General features: G+C 31.9%; 1 protein-coding gene across 17 annotated transcripts in view; it reads right to left on the bottom strand.

Annotated features, from left to right (window-relative positions):
• The window catches only part of LOC134695971 (3',5'-cyclic-AMP phosphodiesterase 4C-like), a 230,171-nt gene that overhangs the window by 24,556 nt on the left and 181,469 nt on the right, over nt 1-24,146 (bottom strand). For 12 of the 17 annotated variants that reach the window (XM_063557480.1, XM_063557511.1, XM_063557487.1 and 9 more), the window contains 2 exons: nt 15,091-15,198; nt 3,949-4,028 (listed from right to left, as the gene is read on the bottom strand). In XM_063557480.1, the coding sequence (XP_063413550.1) occupies nt 3,949-4,028; nt 15,091-15,198 (188 nt within the window). Of the gene's footprint in view, nt 1-3,948; nt 4,029-15,090; nt 15,199-21,377; nt 21,616-24,146 lie in introns of all 17 variants that reach the window. The other 5 variants (XM_063557577.1, XM_063557600.1, XM_063557592.1 and 2 more) reach the window with 1 other exon arrangement.

Here is a 24,146-nt window from a genome sequence, read left to right as displayed (position 1 = left end):
ACCACCATGCATACAATGAATACAATTTGTTCTTTGTTTAAAGAATAGGAATTCAATGGTGGTTTGGACGATCAGCCAGCATCTGACAAAAATATTGTTATTATGCAATTTTCTTCCGTGAGGGGAATTAAAAGTACATGTTTCTTGGTTCATGCACCAAGTAAATTGCTGTAATATTATGAAACTCAGCTTAACTAATACCAATATGCATATGCACTACTATTCGCCAACGTTTTGACAAATTATATGCATTTTGACAAATAATGATCCCGTAACATTATGTAGTAAAAAGTAGAACACAGTTATTGTTATGTTAAGCACTCTATCATCTGGAGCCCGAAGGCAATACTTTACTACTGGTTAGCTCTGTCGTACAGATTTAAACAGTCATAATGGTTGGTCATAGCATATTATATAACATAAGACTATTGTCGGCATAACGTAGGCATTGTACATGTAGGAAGTAGATTACTCAGACTAACAAATTAACGATATAAATAATTCTTAATGAAGGATAACAAGGACAGATAATAAATATATAAGGAAGTCATGGTAAGAATAAATTCACCCCAAAAGATAAAAAAAACATTCCCTTCAGACTACCTTTGTAATCTTATTGCTTTGTAAACATCCCTTTAAGGGTCAAATTTAGAGGAGAAAACAACTGAAGGCCACCAATGCAGCAATGAAATCTTGCACCTGACAGTGGGATTCATCTAGCCCCTAAACAATAATGGATATTAGTTAAGCAAAATGGACACCACACTAAACTCCCAAACATAAAATAGAACCAAAATTTGAAAAAAAAACCCCACAAGACTAATGCACATGGACAGGCTCCTAAATGTGCCATGGTTAAACTATTTTGTGAAATCTCATCCCTTCCCTATACCTCTAGCTAATGTGAGATAAAAAAAAAACAAACACAGCAATACCAACAGTAAAGCTGACAGCTTAACTTTACTGGACAAAATAAGTCTGAGCATACAAACTTTACTGGACAAAATAAGATTGAGCATACAAACTTAACTGGACAAAATAAGTCTGAGCATACAAACTTTACTGGACAAAATAAGTCTGAGCATACAAACTTAACTGGACAAAATAAATCTGAGCATACAAACTTTACTGGACAAAATAAGTCTGAGCATACAAACTTTACTGGACAAAATAAGTCTGAGCATACAAACTTAACTGGACAAAATAAATCTGAGCATACAAACTTTACTGGACAAAATAAGTCTGAGCATACAAACTTAACTGGACAAAATAAGTCTGAGCATACAAACTTAACTGGACAAAATAAGTCTGAGCATACAAACTTAACTGGACAAAATAAGTCTGAGCATACAAACTTTACTGGACAAAGTGATTTACTAACCACTACTAGAACCATTTCAGCTGAAGTAACAATATTTGCAGCAGATATGTTAGTTGTTTGTGGGAACACAAACATTCATGTCAAGTGTAAATAAAATATGTTTCTTTTGTTTCAGAGGGGTAGATTAACAACTATTCAGGGCAAGTAATGGCAAAAGGGATAAAATAGGACTTTAAAGGAATATAAAAACTGTCAACAAAAACAAGACATGTATCTTTCTTTACAAAGTCTTCACAAAGTGCCCAATCATCAAACAGGACATGGCCCAGAAAAAAACATTTCAAAATGATGACAAGTAATATGGTTATTGACCTCAAATTTATCAAGTTTCTCATTTATTTAACTATGTGCAATGTATCAACTACAACCTGACCTATGTTCAGTGGTTTCTAGCTGTGTGTTAATATATTGTATAACATGTTAACCATCAAATATACAAAAGTTTCTGAGCTGGACAAAAACGAAACGTAAATATATATTTCATGGAGGTGGTTAGAAGATGTTTACTTCCCAATACAAAGCTTGTCTGTTATCAATGGGGTCAATATTTTACTATAACATAGCCATAGTAAACAAAGTTGTAGTAAACACAATATAAAAGATATTTTACAATTGAAACATATTAATTTATCATAGTAAGAATTACGTAGGATTGTCCAACGGACTTGTGACATGTCAACATCAAACACGCTAACATGTACTAATCCCGTTTATATTTCCTGTCGATCTCATTAAATCTGTTTATGTCAATGTAATTAGAAAAGTACAAAGTTACAGAACCAAAAGTAATTAATCAACATTCAGGTGCTTGTTAGCTATGAATAATCTTATACGTGCTTGGGTTAGTGTAGTAATTTATTCTACTTGACAAACTCAAACTTATTAGGATACCATTCTTGTCACAGAAACTTATAACGATTCCATTCTTGTCACAGACACTTCTTACTATACACTTTTATTCAGTTATTACGTTCTAACAATTGTAATTCCCACACGTTTTCCAAAAGTACAATCTCTAGGTCTCATGGTTAAGAAATTGGTATAAAAACAATATTTCCATCTATTATTGATCACATATTGATTAATAACAACATTTTTTTACATTTTAATTCTTGCTATAATTGTTCTTTTTGTACTCTTAATACACAATGGAACAATCTATCACTGCTAAAGTATATTTGTTTACTTAGCAGCAAATTAATATTAGGACTTCTTCTGAATAATTGTTTAGGTCTATCTATGTTCAGACAAAGGGAAGCAACTCCAGAAGGTCTGCAGCCTGTCAGAGATATGTCTATGTATGTTATTGTGTGGGGTCATTTTAAACAGATTTTTTTATCTTAGCAGCATTCTGATTATAATGCTAAGTAACTTTTAAATTGAATGGATTAGGATATTTAAAAATACAATGAGAGTAATTTGGCAACAATTTACAATTTCTCATTAAAACAAATCTGTTCAGAATGAGACCACAACATCAATGGCTTTAGAATACTATATTTTAATATTATAGTGACTTATTATTTGTTTGATTTTTTTAATCAAAAGTTATTTTCACAATTGACAATAATACTTCTTTTTCAGAATTTCAGAATCATATTATTTCTAAAGATATTATATTGATGTATGGATTCGACTACCAGCTCTTACTAGGATAAATAATCAATAACAGAAATGAATTTAAAACAAGATTTACAGGATCAACCAATCAAAAAATATATTGAGAAATAGTAAAATGACAATTCCAGCAGTTACTTTCAATTTTCCAATCCTTTACTAGAGGCTAAAATGTTTAAAATCTGCAGAAAACTCTCTAGGTAAAATGTATGGTGGTAACACGGCATTCTTGCATTATTTTTAATTTCAGTTTCTTGTGTACAATTTGGAGTTTAGTATGGCGTTCATTATCACTAAACTAGTATATACATTTGTTTAGGGGCTAGCTAAAGAACGACTACGAGTGCAGGAATTTCTCGCTGAATCGAAGACCTGTTGGTGACCTTCTGCTGTTGTCTGTTCTATTGTCGGATTGTTGTCTCGTTCACAAATTCCCCATTTCCATTCTCAATTTTATTCAGAAGTCAGCTAAGATATCAATTTCAAATGCCTTTTGGAGTAATATTGATAGCTGTGTGTTCTATATGAGATATATTTTCTGGTTTATAGTATACTATGGGCCTAAAATAGTACAAAAGTGAACTTTAAAAAATAGCAGTTCAGCAAGAATTTGTTGGAACAGTCATATTTGACAAGAGAGCAGCAAAATTCCAATATTTTTGCTAAATCAAACAATGAATGACATTGGTAAATAGACTTTGATTGATGAAGTAAAAAGTCATCAGGTCCTAATCACTTGACAGAATTCCAACATCTCTGGAAATGTCTTCACACACTAGCAAAATCCACAATTCAAACGATTCAAGCATGATAAAACTGCAGAGGACTTAAACCCGACTTTATATTTTCAAATTCATTTGTTAACGTGTTTCATGGTAGATTATAAATGACTATATTCTCAAAGATGATTATGTTTGTTGTTTTAGTTTAATAAGGGAGATAATTCTTACCTGGTATTTTGTTGTTTTCTTGACCCGTTGAACCTCGACCATGAATGTGAGATCCTGAAGGGTTAGAGGCACCTCTCGATCTGGAAAAAAGTGAAACATGATATAAGGTTAAACTATCAAAGATTAAGTAGTTTATAAACATTATGCAATCAAATTTACATATTTCTGTCATATGTCTGGTTGCAATAACTTTGAAGGTAAAGGGTATAACTCCCTTATTAATTCAACTGAGTTATATTGTATTAGATGCTGACAACTACCCATACTCAATTGGTATCTTGTGAATAGTTGTTTCATCCACAATCATACCACATCTTATTATTTTATATTAATGGAAGGAGAAGAGCGTCTGAACGTCTGCTAAATTGTGTATCCAAAGGGACATAAACTTGTTAAATTGTGTATTTGAAGGGACATCACACTGTTAAATGCTGTATCAGAATGGACGATGCAATACAGTGAAATCAATTTAATTCAATCCTTACTATAAAACCAGAAAACCTTCTAAACTTTTCTTGCTTCAAAGTCCATTTATACAAACATTTAACTATTTTAACCTGTCTAAAGGGAACAAATTCTTCAAGCTTAAAAAATTCTGTTGATATATGTTTCATTGTAATTGTAAAAGTGGTGTTTTCTTAACCTGGGGATAAATCAAAACATATCAAACAATTCTGATACAAAATAAATATTTCCATTAGACATTCACATATAACATTATTGATTCAGTTTGGACCACTGTCAATCGTGTGCTTCAATAAATGAAGGCCTTGATCTTTCTGAACGCTGATTTAGGGGAGATAATCCTGGTAATTAATTTAATCAGAAAATGTTTGCAGTACAGGTAGAAATAACTGTAGACCAAACTTAATGTGCTTTACAACTATTGAAAAACCATTGATTTTTGTACCCAACTGGGAAAAATCAAGTAAAGACCGCTGAGCTTTATAGAAAAGATAGATTGTGTCTCTACAACTAACATGAAAACAGTATTACAGATTTATATGTGGATCAATGAAGTATAATCATGTACACAGCTGGAAGAATGTCAAAACACCAAATAACATAAAGTCACAGAGTATCCTTACTAGCAGTGCCATATATACTCTTCAATGGAACACATTTTGATGACATTTCCAGCCATTTTTTATCCACATTTCACATCTTTAAACTTTATCAAATATATGTGGAAGGTACAGAAATCATGTCAACCAACAGTTACACACCACATGTGTATTGGTATTTGTTAATGCATTTTAACCTTAGATTATAAATATTGTCTAACTATAGAATGAAAATCTTGGGTGGTTTAAAATAAGGAAAATTTTGAACTCCAAAAAAGATTCAACTTATGGGGGTATTACCATGAAAAAGGAGTAACACATCACCTCTCTCCTAATCAAGAAGGGGTAACTTTATACATATTAAAGCATGAACTTGCAGACAACTGTAAACTGCAATCAAAATTTGAATAACTACAAAATATATAACCTGGTAAAAAGAGACTTGAGGAAACAATTTCTAAGAGTATCCAACAATTAGCACACATTTAGATTGGATAACAGTTGAACCCTTTGTCATTCAATGCTGACGTCTAAGAATATTTCATCAGTTAAACAACAGCATCTCCCCCACTCAGAAACCACAGTATGCATACAAACAAAAGTCTTCAAAAGTAGCGGAAACCACATCGAGTCAGTTCTTATAAAGTAACTTTATACCAATATTCACCATCATATGTTACTTTAGCTTATTAATATACAAGCTGTCAAGGTGAAATCACTAAATGTTCAATACAAGACCACTAGTTTCTAAAGACAAAATAAAATGTTCAATAATTTAGAAGGCTATACATACATATCATATTTGCCGTATCTACAACCCATAGATGTCTCATACTTCCAAATCATTAAAGGAAATCACATTTAATAGTCAGGCGTTTTCTACACTTATTCTTTCTATATGTATCTAGGATTTCACAAGCTGTTGTACAAAGCAACATATATTTCAATTAAACATGTTAAATTATGTAGAGTAAATGTGTTTGTGAATGGCCAACCTGCTTCGTTCTCTTGTAAAACATTATTTGTACTCAATCAAAACTGTTCTTATTCACCACTTCTATAAACGTTGTGAGTTCAAGTAGAAAACAGACAAATTTCAAATTAATATTGAAAATTCATAAGAAGGGCTTGTTATTTTTAAATTTCAAATCAGCAACTCATTTGAATACAAAGAAAGATTACATTAACCTAAATAAAAATCTACTGCATATATCAACAGGAACAAAGTAGCTATGCCATAGCTAAACAGTCCCATAACTTCTGGACTTATGGTCCAATATAAAATGGTGCTTCAATATGGTCAAGTGTACATAATTGTAAACAATCCTACCAAGTTTGGGAGCTTTCTATAAAACGGCATTAGGGGACTTTCATTCACAAAATGCATTTTCCACATTACTAAAATGAATGTTCAATGTCTAATTATTTCAGTAAAAATGGTAGAATCAAATTGTCGATAAAGCAGGGTAAAGAGAAGAGGACCACAAATAATTCTTTCAAGTTTAAAAATGTGACATCCATATAATTACTCATCATTTCTCCAAAACCAAACCATTGATTTTCTTTAAGCATGTTATATTGCTTCCTAAAGAAACTTTTATTTCAATAATGAATCAATCAAAAGATTTACCAAAGTCAGTTTTTGTTGTAAAAACCATTTTATATTTGTTTTAAAAAATCCATAAATAATGATGTGCTACAGCCTTTGTATTACATGGCTTATTTGGATGTTGTTTTTGGAATTCTTAATTTGAGAACTTCCCTTTGAATGATGAGTTGGTGACCTTAATTCATATATTTTTTTTTCTGCTTCTATATACCTATATGGAGATAAAACCTCATACACGGAAACATTCTGTTTAGTACATGCCACCCACATTATAACATAATTAAAGAACCTTAGTGAGCACGCTCACATACCCCACGTCCCCACATTGTCATTGGAGAAATTAAATAAGTGAAAGAAAAAAAAATTGTATAAGAAAAAATAATTTCCTGCCAATATGCACATCTAAATAGTATGTTCTTATTATCTACAAAATTTCATGAAACTCTGTTGTGTGGTTTCAAAGGAGTTGAGATGACAAACTGTTGCAGAAGTACATTGAAGCAAAAAAGTTTAAAGGGGTGTAACTCCTAGAAAAAAAAATTGAATTGCAATTTCCCGTCGATATGCACAACTACATAGTATGTCCTTATTATCTGAAAAGGTTTCGTGAAATTCTGTTTTGTGGTTTGAGAGGAGTTGCGATGACAAACTGTTGCAGTAGTACATTATAATAAATAAGTTCAAAGGGGCGTAACTCCTAGAAAAAAAATTGAATCGCAATTTCCCATCGATATGCACAACTACACAGGATGTCCTTACTATCTGAAAAGGTTTCGTGAAATTCTGTTGTGTGGTTTGAGAGGAGTTGCGATGACAAGAAACAGGACTGACAGACGGACGGACGGACTGACAGACGGGTCAAAAACATTATACCCTCCGCAACTCATGGCGTGGAGTATAATTACTGATGGAAGACAGGAGACTTGGTGAAATTCAAACAGCTGTCTATTACAATGTATATCTAAGTGACATTTTATTGATCAAGTTTTGAAAAAAACATATTGTACTTTTAACTCTTGAACTTAAATGACTTGAAAAAACAACATCAAAGAAAACAAGCTATAAACTATTTTTTTTTCTTTTGACAAACTTAAACCCATCATTTTTCAGATTTTGTACCAAACCATCCAGGTAGCTCAAGGTCAATTCAAGGCTTTGGAATTACATTTTACACTGCATAATCAAGAGAGAAAGAAAATGACAATATATAGCAACTTAAATCTCTCAGACATCTAGCTGCAAAGAAACGCTGAGCTGCATAGGCAAACAAAGAAACGCTGGGCTGCATAAACAAACAAAGAAACGCTGGGGCGCATAAACAAACAAAGAAATGCTGGGCTGCATAAACAAACAAAGAAACGCTGGGCTGCATAAACAAACACAGAAACGCTGAGCTGCATAAACAAACAAAGAAATGCTGAGCTGTATAGGCAAACAAAGAAACGCTGAGCTGCATAAACAAACAAAGAAATGCTGAGCTGCATAAACAAACAAAGATATGCTGAGCTGCATAAACAAACAAGGAAACGCTTAGCTGCATAAACAAACAAAGAAACGCTGAGCTGCATAAACAAACAAAGAAACGCTGAGCTGCATAAACAAACAAAGAAACGCTGACCTGCATAGGCAAACAAAGAATCGCTGAGCTGCATAAACAAACAAAGAAATGCTGAGCTGCATAAACAAACAAAGAAACGCTGAGCTGCATAAACAAACAAAGAAATGCTGAGCTGCATAGGCAAACAAAGAAACGCTGAGCTGCATAAACAAACAAAGAAATGCTGAGCTGCATAAACAAACAAAGAAACGCTGAGCTGCATAAACAAACAAAGAAATGCTGAGCTGCATAAACAAACAAAGAAACGCTTAGCTGCATAAACAAACAAAGAAACGCTTAGCTGCATAAACAAACAAAGAAATGCTGAGCTGCATAGGCCAACAAAGAAATGCTTAGCTGCATAAACAAACAAAGAAATGCTTAGCTGCATAGGCCATCAAAGAAATGCTGAGCTGCATAGGCCAACAAAGAAATGCTGAGCTGCATAGGCCAACAAAGAAATGCTGAGCTGCATAAACAAACAAAGAAATGCTGAGCTGCATAGGCCAACAAAGAAATGCTTAGCTGCATAGGCCAACAAAGAAATGCTGAGCTGCATAGGCCAACAAAGAAATGCTTAGCTGCATAGGCAAACAAAGAAATGCTGAGCTGCATAAACAAACAAAGAATTGCTTAGCTGCATAAACAAACAAAGAAATGCTTAGCTGCATAGGCAAACAAAGAAATGCTTAGCTGCATAGGCCAACAAAGAAATGCTGAGCTGCATAGGCCAACAAAGAAATGCTGAGCTGCATAAACAAACAAAGAAATGCTGAGCTGCATAAACAAACAAAGAAATGCTTAGCTGCATAGGCCAACAAAGAAATGCTGAGCTGCATAGGCCAACAAAGAAATGCTGAGCTGCATAAACAAACAAAGAAATGCTGAGCTGCATAAACAAACAAAGAAATGATTTTGGCTGCATAAAGAAACATAAATAACAAATTGCCAACACCTTACAGTACACCAAATCAATTTAGTAAATCAATGGCGACTGTTGTCATAGACGAACTGTCCATAAGAAAATGTAACACAATCAATTGAGACTACTAATGATGGAAAACATTGTCCGTTGACATAATTAAATTACTTCAGATATCCTCCAAACAAGAAGGCTGATGACAAATGTCCACATCAATGCAAACTATGTCTAATCACTAATTTTCTCATCAAAAATCAATCATATTTTTTACAATAAATACATTGAAATGTTATCTTGTTTCTGGAGAAAATCAATACCTAGTTGTTATTGTTTTATCCTGGGCATTTAAAGCTCAAGTTGTCTGTGCAATCATCTCATTAATTCCTATTTACCCCAAGGTCTAGGTAAGCATTCATCCATCTGATAGTTTCCAAGTCATAGAGTTGATGCTTTCCAACCATATATGATCAATTTGAACGGCCATTCTATATGTGATTAGAACCTCGTTAGCTTCCCCGTTCTAAGTTATCATACTTAATACAGAAACTGTCTCGTGACAGATGATAAGACAACGTATACAATTTCTGTTTCCTTTCGATAGCATGAAAGACGTTACAGTGTGCCAGGAGACGCACGATAAGGTAGAACAATGTCAGCTGAGGTTGATAACATGAAGTTATTTGACATTACTGATGGACTTTGATATAAACTTCAGAAGCTTCAAGGATTGGCTCATCAAAGACTCCAATGAATACTTTATAATATGATCATATTTGAAATAAAATAGTGTTTCAAATGACAAGATGCCTACAGATTTCTGTAGCGTGTATAGATGTGCTACATAATCGGTAACTCGTAATGAAGCTTCAGGAAATGGAGATCTCTAAGAAGTACAAAGATCAAAGACGGCCTTTTCTTTTCATTCAAATTTTCTTGTGCCATAAGCCAAGCATGCCACTGTGTTACAACACCTGATGACAGCCTAAGTTGTTTAATTCTAAAACACGAAAACGTTTACTAAAATTCCTACTTAATTACACAGAAATGGGAGTTATCATCTTAAACGAGTTAAAACAAATATTTTATGGGTCAAAGTGATGCCCAAATTATTTTTCTTTCAAAAAGTAGAATATTGTCCAAGGATGTAATAAATTAATACTCTACAAATCTGAATTAATTTCTTTAAGGGGCATTATTTAACTACAGAAACAAATATTCTAAAGTTGATTTGAATTAACTGTTTTTATAATATTAATTAGCAAAATGTTCAAAACCACTTAAAACTAGCCTAGTGCATAAAAGGAAATAAAAATCCACATGGCCTATCTATAAGAGAGTAAAAAGACAACATTTCAATGAATTTAAAAAGTCGAGTGGCAGTATGAAGAAGTATACAGGAAGAAATAAAGTATACCACATACTTGACTCCTTCAACCTGACTGGGTACAAGTACAAAATGAGGTTAGGTTAAACCGGGTTTAAAAGGGAATACTGTAGACTCGTAATCAGGATTGGCAACACTTGCTTAGGCTAAGAAGGAAGATAGTTTGAGAAATTTGAAAACCAACAGTTGCACTGTAGATGTCTTAATGGTTTAACTGTTTTTACTTTGATGTGTGGCACTTATTTCTTTTTATTCAAATGTATATTAAAGCTGATAGAGATTTCCAAATAAGTGTTTGCAAAATGCAAATACTATCCCCCCCTCCCACCAAACCAAACAAACCAACTTAACCTACTAATTCCTTTTCTCTTTTCATCAATTGTAACAGTAATAACAATCTCAATCTAACCATAATTTCTGGTCTATTATTGATTAATTGCTAGCTTTACCTCTTCCCCAAATCAGAAAATCCCATTACAAGTTGCAGGAACAGACAAAAAGTTGAACACTTTAATTTAAGTAAAGTGACTGTACACAGCATATTTCTTAGTGAAATGATCATGCTTGTTTCACATGATTCTGTAATGCTAACAAAAAATTATCATAAAGATAAAAAATAAATAGATTCTATTGACCTGGCTGCAATGGCACTTCTATAATTGCAGGACGTGACTATCTAAAGACAATTAAACAATTGTCGTCATCCAAGGGAAAAACCATGCTAACATGACTACTAACAGTAACAAATCTCCACACTCAGGTGAAATTTTATGATTTTATATTCATTATTTCATCACTTATAGAGATTTACATGACTAGAGACCATTGATAATTACGTTTAAGGTATAAACATAGTCATATCTTATTTCCAGGTATCTAATTTTAGAACAGAATGACGTGAAACAAATTTTTTTCATCAGCAGGTTTGTTACCAGAACATCAATATCAGTGGTCTGTCCACTTACCTAATCTCAACTTCAGACATATCAATCACACAAACTTTTCTAATTATCAAAAACAATCAATCTTTCTCATTTTTGTTTATTTTAGATAAAATCTATTTTTCATTAGTACACAAAGACAGTTGATTGGCAGCAAATAATTCTACGAAAAACTATTTTATATTGCAATTAAGGATCAAAGATTGAAATGGCTGGCGTTTGCAGGTTGTTTCTTAAGAAATGAAGAATGGGCTATGCTGAGCATTTAAAAAGATGAAAACAAAATTGTAAACAGCAACAAAATGGAAGGTGCAAAACTTCAATAGGTTTCCAATCTCTTAGAGAATTCAAATATCATGTAAACTAATTAGAAACATGAGGTTCAGTGGTTGTTGAAGTGGTTCATAAGTGTTTCTGTGAACCAAAGCTTTGTGTTGAAGGCGTTACTTTGACTTATAATGGTTTGCTTTTACAAATTGTGACTTAGATGGAGATTTGTTTCATTGGCACTGAAATACCACATCTTCTTATAATCAATTTGAAATCCTGAATAATATGCTAACAACAGAATTCATTTATCACATGAACCAATTAGAGATCATGAACAAAATGCTCACAACAGAATTCATACATCATGTGAACAAAGAAGAAATCATGAACAAAATGCTAATACAGAATGAGCCTAGCACAACACATAGATATATTTACACAACAGGCTTCCCGTATCATGTAAATCAACAACAAAATAAGTGAACAGAATACATACACAGAAGTCTGTAACACTTAAAATTAGTGAAACCATAAAACATTCCATGGACACAGCATGTGAACCAACAAAACTATCCATGGACACAGCATGTGAAGCAACCAAACTATCCATGAACACAATTCCTTCAACAAACAAGGACATAGCATATAAAACTGTTCTTTAAACAAACCACAAAATATATGTAAGATGTCAATCAACCACATAATCAACAAACAGATTACTGAACAGAAAACATGTGTTAACCCCAAACAAAACAATGGATCAAAATGTGAACAAACCAAAAACAACATAAAAAGATTTCAATGTGAACCAACAACAAACAAAACAATGAGTCAAAATGTGAACAAACCAAAGCAACACAATGGATTTCAATGTGAACCAACAACAAACAAAACAATGAATTAGAATGTGCACCAACTATATATGTCACATGGATTTAAAAATATGAACTATCCAAACACAACACAATGGATTAAATTGTGAACCATAAAAACACAAGACAATGGATAGATAGAAATTGAACAAACCACAAGCAAAATGACTATATAATATGTGAACCAACTAAATACAACACATTGATTATATAATATGTGAACCATCCACATACAAACAATGGATTCAAACATGAACTAACCACAAACACAATTATTATAAATTGTGAACCTATCAAACAGACTCTCTACACCCTGGATAGATAAAATGTGAACCAACCAAATACAGCACTAGATAATACACTTATGAACAGACTGAACGATTGGATAAATTGGAACAGTCATAGAAGTAAAGAACAGTCGGAGAAGTAAAGAACAGTCCTAGAAGTAAAGAACAGTCCTAGAAGTAAAGAACAGTCCTCATAGAAGTAAAGAACAGTCCTCATAGAAGTAAAGAACAGTCCTAGAAGTAAAGAACAGTCCTCATAGAAGTAAAGAACAGTCCTAGAAGTAAAGAACAGTCCTAGAAGTAATGAACAGTCCTAGAAGTAAAGAACAGTCCTAAAAGTAAAGAACAGTCATAGAAGTAAAGAACAGTCCAAGAAGTAAAGAACAGTCCTAGAAGTAAAGAACAGTCCTAGAAGTAAAGAACAGTCATAGAAGTAAAGAACAGTCCTCATAGAAGTAAAGAACAGTCCTCATAGAAGTAAAGAACAGTCCTAGAAGTAAAGAACAATCCTAGAAGTAAAGAACAGTCCTCATAGAAATAAAGAACAGTCCTAGAAGTAAAGAACAGTCATCATAGAAGTAAAGAACAGACCTAGAAGTAAAGAACAGTCCTAGAAGTAAAGAACAGTCCTAGAAGTAAAGAACAGTCCTCATAGAAGTAAAGAACAGTCCTCATAGAAGTAAAGAACAGTCCTAGAAGTAAAGAACAGTCCCAGAAGTAAAGAACAGTCCCAGAAGTAAAGAACAGTCCTCATAGAAGTAAAGAACAGTCCTAGAAGTAAAGAACAGTCCTCATAGAAGTAAAGAATGTGTCAAAGAGAGATAACAACCTGACCGAAGAGCAAAAAAACAACTGAAGTCCACTAATGGGTTTTCAACACAGCATGCTTCAGCTGGCCCCTAAACAAAAATCTGTACTAGTACAGTGATAATGACAGGTCTGAAATAGAAATCTACCAGATAACTATCTAACTGAATATTACTGAACTTTCTGAAAACTACAAACCAGCACCACCATGCATCAAAATCAAAGACAAAAAATATAAAACAAAATTAAAATTACAAATATTCTTCATAAAATAACAAAAAACTATGCATAGTAATTTAATTCACTGAGGAATTGTCCTGATTCTAGATCACTACACTTCATCAATTATTCAAAGTAATTTGTCACATAAGTTTCTATACTTATATAAACTATTCAAATCATACTGTAATAAGCTCTCTAATATCCTGCGAATTAATTTGAATAAGGATACATGATATGAAAAACATAGCACATTATGTTAAAAACTAGACCAGTAACAACTTGATAACAAAGCTTTAATTAATGTCATAATCATACCAAAGGACCATAGTTTGAATTTTAGTGTTAAATCATTACAATAACAAACACAAACAAAGTTGATAGCTCTTGGGGGGAAAAGATGGTCATTGTGTTTCATATTAGAACTTCACCTCACATGGGTATTCCCAATGTATCAATCATAGGCTTAAAACTTTGTCTTTGATCAATTTCCTGAAATAATTTGTATTTTAACTACACCATATTGTAACTGTTGCTGGTGAACAAGAATCGTACTCAAACTCAAACCATTCTAAGTATTCCTGGTGAACAAGAATCGTACTCAAACTCAAACCATTCTAAGTATTCCTGGTGAACAAGAATCGTACTCAAACTCAAACCATTCTAAGTATTCCTTGTCAACACATGCATTGACCCTAGTCCTAGTGTGGAACATACATAAGAAAACAAAGCTTCAGTTGATCCTCACTACTGACCCTACAGTCATACATAAGAAAAAAGAAGTTTCATGTTTTATATTAATTAAACAGTTGTTTTTCCCCTTAGAATGGTTTTGAACTAGTAATTTTAGGGGCCCTTTATAGCTAGTTGTTTGGTGTGTCAGCCAAGGCTCTGGTTTGAAGACCATAAAATGGTTTACTTTTTACAAATTGTGACTTATATCGAAAGTTGTCACATTGGCACTCTGACATACCACATTTTATTATATCTATTCAGTTGATTCTCATTAGGGTCATAGGTCATGTTATTCAGTAAACCTTAAAATAAAATATATTAGCAAACTGGAACCACTAAGCTAAGCAGCCATTTAATATATTCACTTCGCTTGAGCATTAGTAAATGTCATATAGTTTCAAGAATCTTTGCCTATGCATAAATAAGTGTACTCACCTTTCTCTTGGAGCCTGTACATTGGTTAATGATATATAGTTGTTGCGTACACTTCGTAAACTGGCAAGGATCTGTGCAAAAGGGGTTACAATAAGGTCATCAGCATGTCTGGAATTAAAACAAGTAGAAAATCGTCTTGAGTTATTTCGATCACGATCTCTTTGTTTTTTATTGACTACATTGCACCCATTGCTTTTAAAATGGGGAGTCAAATACTGAACGATCTTCTGCATAACTGGGCTAAAACAAAACGTGATGGCAGTTTAGAAGGCCTACAATAAATAAATTCCAGTGGCCAGCAAATCATACAATCCTGTAATTCTGAGGAAACAGCTGAAATATAATTTGTTGGATCCAACACAAATTATCACATATCACATGTCTGAAATCTTCCATATTAGAACTACCGTTATTTTACACAAGACAGACTATGCAGAATTCAATGTCAATAAAAATCCGATATTTGACGAATGTTGATAATAAATAAAATCACCGATTTTCTGGTGTCCTTCGAATATGAGGCAGATGTTGTACTTTATACAAACGTTCTGTCAATAAGTGTTCTGGAATTCACGATAACTATTGACGAACGGAACTACAATGAGTTATGTCTATTTAAATTGATCCAATGGATTTCTTTACCATTTTCTTTGATTAAACATTCAAGACGCAAATCCACTTTTTTATATCTCAGCTCAATTATTTGAAGGGAAAGAATTGCAAATGAGAAGATTATTGGACTAACACGGTACAAATTCTGTCGAGAGTCGGTTGTATTGATTTACAGAGTCAGCACTGTTACACGGAATTAACCAACAAGATTTACTGTACACGATATCTCCATTAAGTCTACAATACTACATCTACAAACTGTATCCAATAATTACAGATAATTTATCGTCAATCGTTCGTGAATTTGTCAATAAAAAAGAAAGTTAAAGCCAAAGACAATAATTATGCCAATGTACTTATGACCTAACTAATCAATGGTAACAACGCATTAATTATTTATAATTGTATATTTGTAAAGATCTTTACGATTCGAAACAAAACATTTAATACTTAGCTATTCAATACTTTTTAATCTGACTCACTTTTTATATGGGTCACGCAATTGTTATAAAACCTTTAAGAAGTTTAAGTTTGACGTCACAACCTGGAGACAAGAGGGCTAAAAACATTAAATGGAACTTAAATTGGACAGTTTTGGTGTCAGAGAAGGGTCTAAGCACTTCCTTTTATGAGGTTTAGAAGATATTTGATTTTATCTCAGAATTAAATGTATAACACTATAGTGTAATTTGTGAAATGAGAACCAAAAAATATAATTAAAATGACTTTGAAATCATACAAACTATTTAAAATCACCATATTGGATTTCTGTACAGAATTTGATTATCATTTTAATAGTATTATTTATCTATCTTCAGCTCTACATAAGAATGTGACATATATGATAATACAATGCATATATATCTTTATTCTTGTAGACCAAAGTACAATGGTAAAAAGACAAATATACATTTCTATTGGTACATGTAGAATTTATTAGCTCAAGACTCTATACTTATGCTTACACACACAAACATTAACATCTCTTTGGTCACTACAGCAAACAAATCTATATCTTTGAAAAAAAAGAATTCAATTATTGCACATTTCAAAAATCATCAGGGAATACGGAATCAGTGGGTATTAAAAGCTAATTGATAGTTTTCCATTCTATTGTCATATTTTATGAGATCTTAGTAGATGGTCCAAGGACACAGTTATCGTCCTTTGGTTTTACGTTGTCTACGAATATAGTCCCTAGTGTAAACAGTGTATTACTTGCATGTTTTACTTGATACACTTTCCCAATTTATTTCTTGATATTAAATGCATGAAATATTAAGAAGGGGGATGATATTACATGTCCAAAAAATTTGGGTGCTGAATCTTTATGTTAAGTAGTGAATTGGTCCAGTTCTAAAAGGTCAAATTTTATCATGTCTGAAGCTGTCAAACTGACTTTTACACCCCCTTAACACAGAATTGTCAATATTTTGAGTTAGAGCTGGTAGAAGTTTCTATAATTTTGATATTATTTGTCTCACTGGTAGTACATTACACTGTAAAAATCATTTGAGAAAGAGCAGGTGCGATTTTTTTAATTTGAATTTATTGTCTAAAAGAAATGCACTACGAAATAACTGTGTTCTCAGGCTAGATGAAGATATGATTTTTTTAAAAATCACAAAGTAAAACATAAGTTGCCTGCCATGCTTGTTTATGAGGAAAATGATGCTATTTGTACTTTTAGAAATCAAATAGTCCTTTGGGATAAATTTATTTATACTCTGATAAAAGTGCAAGAAGAAAAATAAAACCATATATCAGCGGTACTGTTTCATTTCAAAACTTGATTGAATAATTGTATTACATGACAAAACAAGCGGTCTAACCGATTATTTTAGAGACTATAAGAAGTGATCCTCCACATAATTTTCACAAATTGTTCCATCAGAGTTAGCAGGAAAATAACTCCATTAAATGGTTAAACTTAGATATGAAGGGCTATCATCCCCTGCCAGATCACAAATTGTTCCATCAGAGTTAGCAGGAAAATAACTCCATTAAATGGTTAAACTTAGATATGAAGGGCTATCATCCCCTGCCAAATTACAATTTCAATGCAAAAATAGCCAATGTTTTTGGACAAAAATGAATTGAATGAAAAACAGCAGAATGTTTCTCTAATAATGCAGCCCATATGCATGTAGGTGATTTTGTGCAGTGAAGCTTCTTCCAGTGTTTAACCCCATTGAAGAACTCCATTGGTATACAACGTCATCTTTAACTAATATCTCATTGAACACAATCAACACACAAAATATATTGAGGGGAAAATTTAGAGGTGTATCAGTAAGTAAGACAAACACTCAATTTAGATTAAAATTATAATTATGCTTTCATGTAACAATATTTAATCTCAATAGTTAACTCTAAAGATGCTAGAACAAACTTTTTCATTTTGCTAGAAGGGAAAGAAAGACAACTCTTGTTAAAATTATTTACATGCGTGTATTTATCAGAAAAGTTTTATATCTCTGAAATCATTAATCCTATCGGTAAGATCTTTTGTAAAAATTGTAAAAGACTGTGTCAAACCCTGTCAGAGCTGGCTATTACTGTTGTCAATGGTAAAAATTCTAAGAAGTTTTGAAAAATTTATTAATGTCTGAAAAAAATTAAACTTTGACTCAGTTTTGTCAATGTTTACTGCAAAAGTGCAATCATCAGTAACATATACATAAAATGAAAAAAAATCTGGATACATAGTTTTTTTTTTTTTATCATAAAAAAAGCTTCTTGCAATTTCTATTATAAAATTCCAAGAATGTTTGAAAAAGATTTTAATGTGTAAATAAAACACTTTACCCACAGATTGAACTAGAGTGTTGCCTCCTCCGACGACGACGACGGAATACATGATTGTCATGTATGGCTTCCATCACAAAATCTCGCATACTCAACAAAAATATATCCAAATTCAAGCTTAAACAAAAAATGTCACAAACCAAATTACTGTATCAAAAATTCATATTTTTGCATGACAACTTAGCTTATTTTATGGTAGTTTTGCCAGAATTATAAATATTCAAGGTAGGCCTATTTCTTAAAGACCATTGCTATGGAAATGGTAGGTGTTAATCAATCTAAAAATTAACAGATTCTCATCAAAACAGGAATCCTTGAAAATCAATAAAAATATACTTGATGTGTTATTGTCAAGTAATATTCTATTAGCAGATACTTTAGTTCTTAAAGATCAAACTTTTCCTATAAGTTCATTCAAAGAATTTCTAAGAATGAAATAACTATACAGTAGGGTAAAGATATATGTCTGTGGTTAAAGTTCAAGCTATTCCTTATAAGTTCATTCAACAGAAGGTTAAATATACATGCCTGTAAAGATCATGTATATTGACAGCTCCATATATTATCTGATTTTCATGTATTGGTGGACTGCTGTCTTTAATCTTTTCTGAGTAAGGTATTACTTAAATGGTCAGGGTATGTGTTTATTTTTTGTCTAGCAAAACAAAAACTAAAGTACACAAAATACATGTATCATTACTAAAAGTGTGCAGACAATTTTAAAGATTTGGACAGAATTTTTGGTTTATCTATCTACATTTGCTTTATTTAAAGGTGTCAAGTTTGTTGTTTAAAACCCATGTCTAAGTGAAAACTAGTGAAAAATGCGTGGTTGAGCTTGTTCAAATTTCTTTTTAGGTAATGGTTTGTACTTAATTTGATTTATCAGATAATGTAGGTTAATCCTCACTTGAGTTAAAGATTTGAAGTATACAAAACTATCAATATTTTCACATAATATTGACGTATTATGTCACCTAATGAAAAAGACATAATTTGTGAAAATATTGCTTCTCCTATGTTCAGCAGCCATCAACATGAACTCAATTTTATAATGCTTTAATCCACCTGTATCAAAATTATTAAATGTATTAAACAATATTCAGTCATGATGTCTAAAGAGACATAACTCTTGTCTATATTCATGACTTAGGAGAACACGTAGGGCTAGGCCTTTGGAAAACTTTATTTACTTGTAAAATCCAAATAAAAAATATGTAGAAGTCATTATACCACATTTCATTATTTTCATGCTTAATCTGTTTTGACAAATAAAACTTTCCCTTGCAAACTTATTTAACACAATGAAGATTGCATGATTTTAAAAGCATTTTATGAAGATTACATTAGACACTTAGAAATTATAATAATGTATACTGTAGTATTTAATGATGAAAAGAAAATATGTAATTGCCAGTACTTATTAGTTATTCAATTTGTCAAATAAAAGGTTATATAAATATTTAATAACAGAATAGATTTAATATACAATAACATATATAATCAGATCAATTTAATGTGATTGTAAGAATTCATTCTGAAAGAAAAATGTTTGCTTATATATAAAAGCAGGAACAATTTGATATTTTTAACTGAAAAAATGTAGGGTTGTGAATAAGAAAGTTAATTAAATCATGACTAAATGTTATAATATTTTACTAAACCATGGTTGTTGATATCTAAATACTTTCATAAAGCCCTTGTGACAATACTTTTTCAACAGTAATAAATTTACACCTACAGAATTTTTAAGAGGGTTGGTTTTTCAAATATCCTTTTTACCCCTATTATACAAAACTGTTTCTCCTAAACAAAAGGAATGGTAGTGGTTTTATAAAAGTTGTCCGGTTGTACAAAATCAAGGGGTGTGACTGTCCTATTTTGTCTACAGATATTTTTGTGGTGATTTAAAACAATTTTACTCTGGTATTTGTACAAAACTTGTTAGATAAATGAAGAAAATAATAACAAATCATCAGAACCTGCACAATACACATCCACATCATATGGAGCATTAACAACACACTTTATTTTACTTTCAATATTTATATTTAATTTTCGTCATTCATATACTGCCATTCACCTAAATCTTCCTTTAATTTTTTTTCCTGAAACATAATCTCATTTCTTTTTCCACTGTGTTTCATCCAATGAAGTATACACTTATTCCAATATATGTACTTCAGTGGTTGTCGTTTGTTTGTGTGTTACATACTTGTTTTTCGTTCATTTTTTTACAAAAATAAGGCCGTTAGTTTTCTCATTGTTTTACATTGTCTTATCGGGGTCCTTTATAGCTGACCATGTGGTATGGGCTTTACTCATTGTTGAAGGTTGTACGGTGACCTATAGTTGTTAATGTCTGTGTCATTTTGGTCTTTAGTGGATAGTTGTCTCATTGGCAATCATACCACATTTTCTTTTTTATATTTCCAATATTGCTAGCATTTATTTTGTTTCAATAAGAAATTGCTTTGATATTTCTAAACAAAAATCAGGAGGAACTCTACAAAAAAATTCTAATTCAGTGATAAAAATTTTGATAGGAAATAACAAAGAGAAGAGACCATCCAAATAAAAATACTTCATCAAAATAAAGATGAAGTTTGATGTTTTTGTGACAAAGATTTAGTATGATAATCTAAAACATTATGTTTACCAAATTAAACTGGCATTGAAGGATAAAGGGAAAATCAGAAATCTTAATTTAGATAATTTTGATTTTTTTTAATAGGTACATACAAAACTACAATAACAACACAACACATAATTTTCAACTAAATAGATAATGTGGTTTCTAGCTAGAGTTACCTCCCCTCCAATATAAGTTTAAATAGATGGAAATGATGGTTTTATGTATTGCTTACCTTTGCCAAAATGAATATCTAGATCTAGGAATTCTTAAAACACTTGTACTTAACACTCGATGTAGCTTATTGTTGTGAGACATGTTACAAGTTACTTATATAAAATAACAATGTTCTAAGCTAATCACGTCCAAATGAATAAAAACATTCTTCTCAATTCACATTATAATATATAGTTCTCTTTCCACTTTTCACAACTGTTCACATTTTACACTTTAATCACATCAAATTCATCAACCTGAAAAAAACAAACAATAACAAGTTTAACAGTAAATTAACCCACCGACTTAAGTTCACATAACTTTAATAAAACATTTAACAATTATAAAACATAATACAGTATTATAATTAATTATAGTCTTTAGTATGTTACATTTAATATGAAAATAATCCCTATATATTATAGGGGTTGTTTATTAACTAATCCATAAGCTGTTATGTACTTTTAATATCAGTCAGTACAACAAATATTCCCTGGTTAAAAATGATGACAGCTTAACTTCATGCTAAGGTATGCTGAATCCCACCTGTTCAGCATGTATATATTTTCAGGTAAAAACTGCCTGACACCCGAAACAGATGATGTAAAAGACAGATAATGTTATCGATCTATTATCACTCCAATTACAACAGTCTAAATACAGATCTTAAACTCTGATCGATCATCTCTTAAAAAGACCTCTAATTAATCATCAACAAATTACACAGTAACCCTTGATCAATACCACCAAGGAAAGCTTAGTACTCTAAACCTGGATCATATTGTTTATGACTATTAGTATTAGTATCTATTCTAGAGGCCCCTGTGGGTTTTTGATCAAATAACCGAGGGTACCCTTCACAATGGTAACTTTTGGTACTAAAACTTTTACTGAATCCAACAGAGATAAAGCTAGTGATTATAGAACCTAATCTAAATATTAGTATTCACTTAAATTATATTAGAAAAAATATTTAAATATAAGAAGATTACAGTACAAAGATTTACTACATTAATATGTAAGAGCAGATTAAAACAGAAAAACTTATGTGATTATCCTTCAATACCACATGACATCACAAATTTACAAATGTGACCTCTTTCATATGGTTGAAAAACTTCTGTCACTTGCAAATTATAGACAATTTTGGTGGTGAAAGCCTACATTACAAGGACAACCACTATTATGCTAGTAACTACTACTCAAAATGGCTTTCTTTTTTAAACCAGAGACATCTGTTGGGTGGGTTTTGGGTAAGAAGACTTATAATATTACTACTGAACAAGAATGTGTCCATAGTACACGGATGCCCCACTTGCACTATCATTTTCTATGTTCAGTAGGTGGGGCATAAAAATATTCCTCCATTTGTAATCCAATATTTACATTAGAAAAGCTAGCTTCATAACAGTTTTTGATCTGTTTACTGTCAATATCCATCCATAGTTGACAACTTAAAAATCAAAAAGTATTGTACTTCATTATATAAGGGTAATACATTTATATCAAACCAACTTGGTATTGACTTAAAACTCAGGAACAAATACCATAATAATCTAATAAGGAAACTAGGTCAGTGTAATAAAACTCTTGACAGGCGTTAAATAAGGAACCCAGAGTAAACTGTGTTACTGGTTAATATAGTTTGTCAGTCATGACATAATTGGCAGATACAAATAAATCAAGTGAATTATTTTCTTTTATTCTTGTTGAAGACAGTTCAATACACATTTTGTATTTACTCTGATATTTGCTTTTCAGTTTCATGCTTGCAGGAGCCTGAATTCAGTGGTTGTCATTTGTTTATGTGTTACATATTTGTTTTTCGTTTTTTTTTATACATAAATAAGGCTGTTAGTTTTCTTGTTTGAATTGTTTTACATTGTCTTATCGGGGCCTTTTATAGCTGACTATGCGGTATGGACTTTGCTCATTCAATTGTATAAGGCCGTAAGGTGACCTATAGTTGTTAATGTCTGTGTCATTTCGATCTTTTGTGGATAGTAACGTCTCATTGGCAATCATACTCAGGCTGTATGATAACAGTGATTGTGTCAGTTCAGCTATCTGACTCCACAGGATTCCAACCCCTAACAACTTCACAGATAAACATTTCTTAAGTTGTCCTAAATATATATTCAATGTTCAACACACACTAAACATGTCTCAATTTGTCTTATTTATCTGTTCAATGTGTTCAACACACACTAAACATGTCTCAATTTGTCCTATATATCTGTTCAATGTGTTCAACACACACTAAACATGTCTCAATTTGTCTTATTTATCTGTTCAATGGGTTCAACACACACTAAACATGTCTCAATTTGTCTTATTTATCTGTTCAATGGGTTCAACACACACTAAACATGTCTCAATTTGTCCTATATATCTGTTCAATGGGTTCAACACACACTAAACATGTCTCAATTTGTCTTATTTATCTGTTCAATGGGTTCAACACACACTAAACATGTCTCAATTTGTCTTAATTATCTGTTCAATGGGTTCAACACACACTAAACATGTCTCAATTTGTCTTATTTATCTGTTCAATGGGTTCAACACACACTAAACATGTCTCAATTTGTCTTATTTATCTGTTCAATGGGTTCAACACACACTAAACATGTCTCAATTTGTCTTAATTATCTGTTCAATGGGTTCAACACACACTAAACATGTCTCAATTTGTCTTATTTATCTGTTCAATGGGTTCAACACACACTAAACATGTCTCAATTTGTCCTATATATCTGTTCAATGGGTTCAACACACACTAAACATG

Source organism: Mytilus trossulus, chromosome 1, assembly GCF_036588685.1.
Source record: "Mytilus trossulus isolate FHL-02 chromosome 1, PNRI_Mtr1.1.1.hap1, whole genome shotgun sequence".
NCBI lineage: Eukaryota > Metazoa > Mollusca > Bivalvia > Mytilida > Mytilidae > Mytilus > Mytilus trossulus.
Note: the sequence above shows the minus strand (reverse complement) of the source record. Positions and strands in the feature narration are given on the sequence as shown.